The sequence below is a fragment of the Solanum lycopersicum genome, chromosome 11 (genome assembly GCF_036512215.1).
Source record: "Solanum lycopersicum chromosome 11, SLM_r2.1".
NCBI classification, from domain to species: Eukaryota; Viridiplantae; Streptophyta; class Magnoliopsida; order Solanales; family Solanaceae; genus Solanum; species Solanum lycopersicum.
The window spans coordinates 22,894,019-22,899,921 of record NC_090810.1 but is presented as its reverse complement, the minus strand read 5'-3'; the positions used below and the strand labels follow the sequence as shown (position 1 = coordinate 22,899,921).

The following is a 5,903-nucleotide window of genomic DNA, read 5'->3' as shown; positions in this document are numbered from 1 at the left end:
ACCTTCAAATTGAAGAGCTCCAAGAACAAAGGGAAAATTTGACGCATGAAGTCAATACCGCTCACCACTGGTTACAGAATTGTTATGACAATATGGATGAAGCTAGAGACCGAATACTGCAACTCAGGGATGAACTCAACAATGTTTATGCTAGATATTTACACCAGAACGATGAGAGGTTGGGCTAACAGGCCCGTGCTTTGTCTCCATATCTACCGAAAGCGTCGGCAAAGATTTATAAGGGCCTTGGAGATGATTGAGATTCGAGGATTCAGTTTCGTTTAGAGTCTATTCTCTTAGTAGTGATTATTTCATTATTATTATTATTATTAGTTTTTTCCCTTTCTTTTCGTTTTGTTATTTTATTTCATTTAGAGTCTATCTAAGTCCTAGGTACTTCTGTTTTTTTGTTTGTTTTATCCAAATCATTGTTTCAAATATTTGAAAATGAATGAAAAAGATTTACTTTCGATCACCTTGTGTGCATATGTCATGCAAAAAAAAGGAAAAAAAAAAGAAAAAAATTATTATTAATATCTTCCTCGAACTACGCAAGATCTGATTCATGGGCCAAACATGATACGTAGGCAACCCAGGGGGTTGGATCCAAATTATTATTATTACTATTATTATTATTATTTTCTTTTCCTTTTTTTTCTTTCTTCTTTCTCTTAAAAAATGATAATCATAATGAGAATAAATAAATAAACAAATAAGTAAATGAATAAGTAATAATAATTAAATATTAAAAAAACTAATGAAGAGAAGAATGCCTAGGTAAGCCGGGATGAAACATGAGGTCCTCCATATTAGAAGTATGTATGTGGATACAATGTGCATAATTTCTTAACACTAATCGGTTTGTTACTCTATTCAGAGAGAGAGAGAGAGAGAGATAGAGAGAGAGAAAGAGAGAGAGACATACTAGCTTAAAGGTGGTTGGTTTGTGGTTAAACTGGCACACATCCTTACAACACAAGATCAAAAGGGAAACAGAAAATGGCCCCCAGAGATGAAAATGAATCGGACAATGATGAGGAGATCCAAAACCAGATGACTTCACAAGAAACAGGGACAACAGAAGAGATAAGGGTGTTAAGACAACAAATGGCAGAGATGTACGAGGCTTGGATGAGTGGACAACCTCCACCATCTTCAATCCGAGACTATTTTAATACAAATATGTCTCACCCTATCCAGGTGTCGACAAGCGATCCGATATATCCCCCTGGATTCGACCCCTATGCTAACACATCCAATGTCGTTGGAACTTCTATGGCACGCCCTTCGAATACGCCTGTAATAAGTAATCCACTCTTTGTGTCAACTGCCCCAACTAACAGCATCCCGCAGCCAACGATGATGCCCAAATCCAACAGCGATCCTCCGCTCAAAGTTCGGCGTGAGCAGAGTTACACTCTTGAAGAGACCATTAAAATTCCAAGTTCTCATCCCCACATTCATCAATATAGTTCCCCTGTTGAAATTGAGAGGATGGTCAAGAATGAGGAACATGAAGAAATGACTAAGAAAATGAAGAGTTTGGAACAGAGTATAAGAGATATGCAAGGACTAGGAGGCCACAAAGGTATCTCGTTCAGTGACTTGTGTATGTTTCCTCACGTCCATTTGCCTGCTGGTTTTAAAACTCCAAAGTTTGAAAAATACGATGGTCACGGAGACCCTATAGCTCATCTAAAGAGATATTGCAACCAATTGAGGAATGCAGAGGGCAAAGAAGAGTTACTTATGGCCTATTTTGGGGAAAGCTTAATAGGGATTGCATCTGAATGGTTCATAGATCAGGATATCATCAACTGGCACACATGGGATGATTTTGCTTGATGTTTTGTACAACAATTCCAATATAATATTGACATTGTTCCAGATCGCTCCTCGTTAGCCAACATGAGAAAAATGACCACGGAAAATTTTCGTGAATATGCTATCAGATGGAGGGAACAAGCTGCTAGGGTTAAACCACCGATGAAGGAGTCAGAGATGATTGACGTTTTTCTCCAGGCGCAAGAACCTGATTACTTTCACTATTTTCTTTCTGCCTTAGGGAAGACATTCGCTGAAGTTATTAAGGTAGGGGAAATGGTGGAAAATGGCATCAAGTCTTGAAAGATTGTAAGTCAAGCTGCCTTAAAAGCCACAACACAAGTGCTTCAAAATGGTTTTGGAAATATTGGAGGGAAGAAGAGAAGGGAGGATGTGGCCGCTATTGTATCAGCGCCTAGAACTCATGTCCAAGGTAATTCCTCACAACACTATTTTCCTTCCCAAGCTCCACAATATTCTGTCCCATACACTCCATATCATGTTTTTAATGCACAACCAATTGCACCCCCTTCTTATCCACAATGGCGTGCACCAACTCCACAAAATCATCCACCACCCCCACAAGTTCATCTAAACACTGCTAGAATTCGTTTCCGTCCCAGACCACAATACAAAAAGGGAAATGGCGTTAAAGGTGAGTTCACTCCTATTGGGGAGTCGTATGCTAGCTTGTTCCAAAAATTAAGGACGTTGAATGTTTTGAGTCCTATTGAGAGAAAGATGTCGATTCCTCCCCCGAGAAATTTGGATTATTCTCAACATTGCGCATATTGTTCTAATGCCCCAGGGCACAACATAGAAAGATGTTGGTATTTGAAAAGGGCCATTCAGGATTTGATCGATTCTAATCAAATTATAGTTGAAAGTTCGAGTAGACCCAACATCAATCAAAATCCATTGCCGAGGCATACTGAAACAAACATGCTAGAAATGATGAAGGGTCATGAAGAGTTTGCATCTCCGTATAAGCCAATCCTTAGGGTTGGAACTGGCATTGAGAAGTCAGCAAATGTTGTTGATTTAACAAAAATGATGCCTTTAGGGGCGGAAAGTGTGTTAGAAAAGTTGAGTCCATCAAACACACCTATCTAAACTGTGAAAGGAGCCCTTGAAGATGTTTGGGCAAGTCCGAGTAAGGCAAAATCGTTTGTTCCAAAAAGGCCAAACAAACCTATCTTGATCGTGCAAGGGGCCCATATTCCTCCTGTGATTATCAGGCCAGTATCCCAGCTTCCATTGACTAACCCCAAAGCTGTTCCTTGGAATTATGAACCTACTGTCGTGACATACAAGGGAAAAGAAGTTGCTGAAGAAATAGATGAAGTGGGAGGAATAACCCGTTCAGGAAGATGTTATGTCCCAATGGAATTAAGGAAAACAAAAAATGACCAAATACAAATAAAGAGTTCGGTCACTGAAGGAGAGGCAGAGGAATTTCTAAGGAAGATGAAACTATCAGACTACTCCGTGGTGGAAAAATTAAGAAAAACTCCAGCCCAAATCTCTTTGTTGTCTTTGCTAATACATTCTGATGAACATCGTAAGGATGTAATGAAAATTTTGAATGAAGCACATGTTCCTAGTAAAGTTACAGTGAGTCAGTTAGAGAAGATTACTGGGAGAATATTTGAGGTAAACCGCATCACCTTTTCAGATGATGAACTACCCAAAGAAGGTACAGGACATAACCAAGGCCTACATATCACTGTAAAGTGTGATCTTTCATATGTCACTCGAGTTCTAATTGATGGAGGATCTGGAGCAAATATTTGTCCTTTATCAACTCTACAGAAATTGAATGTTAGTGCTGAAAGGGTCCGACCCAACAATGTATGTGTTAGAGATTTTGATGGGTCAAAAATAGATGTTATTGGTGAGATAGAGCTCGTACTAACCATAGGGCTTGTGGATTTCGCTGTGAATTTTCAAGTGTTGGATATCAACGCGTCCTACAATCTATTGTTGGGGAGGCCATGGGTGCATAGGGATGGAGCAGTCCCCTCAACGTTGCATCAAATGATTAAGTTTGAACACGACCGACAAGAGGTAATTGTTCATGGTGAGGGGGATTTGTCAATCTACAAAGACTCTTCCTTCCCTTTTATCGATGCGGATAATGAGAATGAGGCACTAGTTTATCAAGCTTCTGAGGTAGTGTTTATTGAGCATGTCCCCGAGGGGAGTGTCATTCCAAAACCAAATATGCCCATCGCGTCTGTAATGGTGGTGAATGAATTGCTGAAACATGGGTTTGAGCCGGGTAAAGGCTTAGGAATCTGCTTGCAAGGAAGAGCTTATCCTGTGAGTCTACGAAAGAGCATCGGTACTTTTGGCTTAGGCTACCAACCTAGATTCGAGGACAAAATGAAGACAAAGAAGCAGAAGAGAGATGTATGGTCACTTACCAAGCCTATACAACCAATCTACAAATCTTTCATCAAAGCCCGCGCAACAGAATCTTATCAATCATCTTTTCCAGAGCCAGTGATGAAAGTTAGCGAAGAAATGATCAACTATTTTCAAGATTTATTTGTCGAGGTTGATATGGTGGAACTCGGAGAAGGCACTAGCGATAGAGATGTGCAATTCATTGGTCCTGATGTCAATCTAAACAATTGGGAGGCCACCCCTCTCCCCGTTAAAGACGAGTCTTTGTAGTCTGTCTTGTTTTTTTCTTTTGCCATCCGATTCATTCAAGGATTGTAATTCGGATTTTATCTTGTCGTTTTATTTCAAACATTCTATTTCCCTTTTCAATAGGATGTAATTGCATCTTTATTTCAGTCTAATATATTTCTTCGTTTTCTTTTATACAGTTCTTTCTATGCCGATTCTAGTGATATGACATGCATGCAGAATTTTTCGTCAGATCTTAATATCCAATCTAATCTTCGACCTAATATTGAAATAATAAGTCAAGAAATCAACATGATGAAGACAGAGTATTTGAAGAAGTAAGGAGGGATTTCAATCATTTTGAAAATAAGTCAAATCCAAACATGAGTGAAACTGAGACGATAAATCTGGGGGATCAGGAAATTATTGAAGAGACTAAGATAAGAGTACATGTTCAACATCAAAAGGACGATATAATCCAGGCCTTGTTTGATTACAAAGATGTTTTTGCGTCATCTTATGATGACATGCCTGGATTAAGCACGGACATGGTTGTTCACAAGTTGCCAATTGATCCCAATTTTCCTCCGATAAAGTAGAAGTTGAGAAAACTGAAAACCGATATGAGTGTGATAATTAAAGAGGAGATCACAAAACAACTTGAGGCCAAAGTCATTCAAGTCGCTCAATATCCTTCTTGGTTAGCCAATATCGTACCTGTCCCTAAGAAAGACGACAAAGTTCGAATATGTGTTGATTATCGTGATTTGAATAAGGCAAGTCCAAAAGATGATTTTCCTTTGCCTAACATCCATATTTTATTGGATAATTATGCTAAACATGAGGTTGCATCTTTTGTGGATTGTTATGCGGGCTACCATCAGATTATTATGGATGATGAAGATGCAGAAAAAACATCTTTTATCACTCCATGGGGTACATACTGTTATCGTGTTATGCCTTTTGGATTAAAAAATGCAGGGGCTACTTATATGAGAGCAATGACAACCATGTTTCACGATATGATGCATAGAGAAATCAAAGTTTATGTGGATGATGTTATCATTAAATCTAAAAAACAGTCAGATCATGTGAAAGACTTAAGGAGATTCTTCGAAAGGCTCTGCAGGTACAATCTCAAGCTTAATCCTGCAAAATGTGTATTTGGAGTACCATCGAGGAAGCTTTTGGGGTTTATAGTCAGTCAAAGAGGTATCGAGTTGGATCCTTCAAAAATTAAAGCAATCCAAGAATTGCCACCTCCAAAGAACCAAACTGAGGTTATGAGCCTTCTAGGAAGGTTAAACTACATCAGCAGATTCATTGCTCAACTCACAACAACTTGTGAGCCTATCTTTAAGTTGTTGAAAAAGAATGCCACAGTCGAGTGGACCGAAGAATGTCGACAAGCTTTTGAAAAATTAAGAGTTACCTATCAAATC

General features: G+C 38.9%; 1 protein-coding gene across 1 annotated transcript; it reads left to right on the top strand.

Moving 5' to 3' along the window:
- Window positions 1-999: 999 nt before the first annotated feature.
- LOC138339308 (uncharacterized) lies at window positions 1,000-1,845 on the top strand. The gene has a single exon (XM_069290900.1). The coding sequence runs from the start codon at window positions 1,000-1,002 to the stop codon at window positions 1,843-1,845; it is 846 nt and encodes a 281-aa protein (XP_069147001.1).
- The last annotated feature ends 4,058 nt before the right edge of the window (window positions 1,846-5,903 follow it).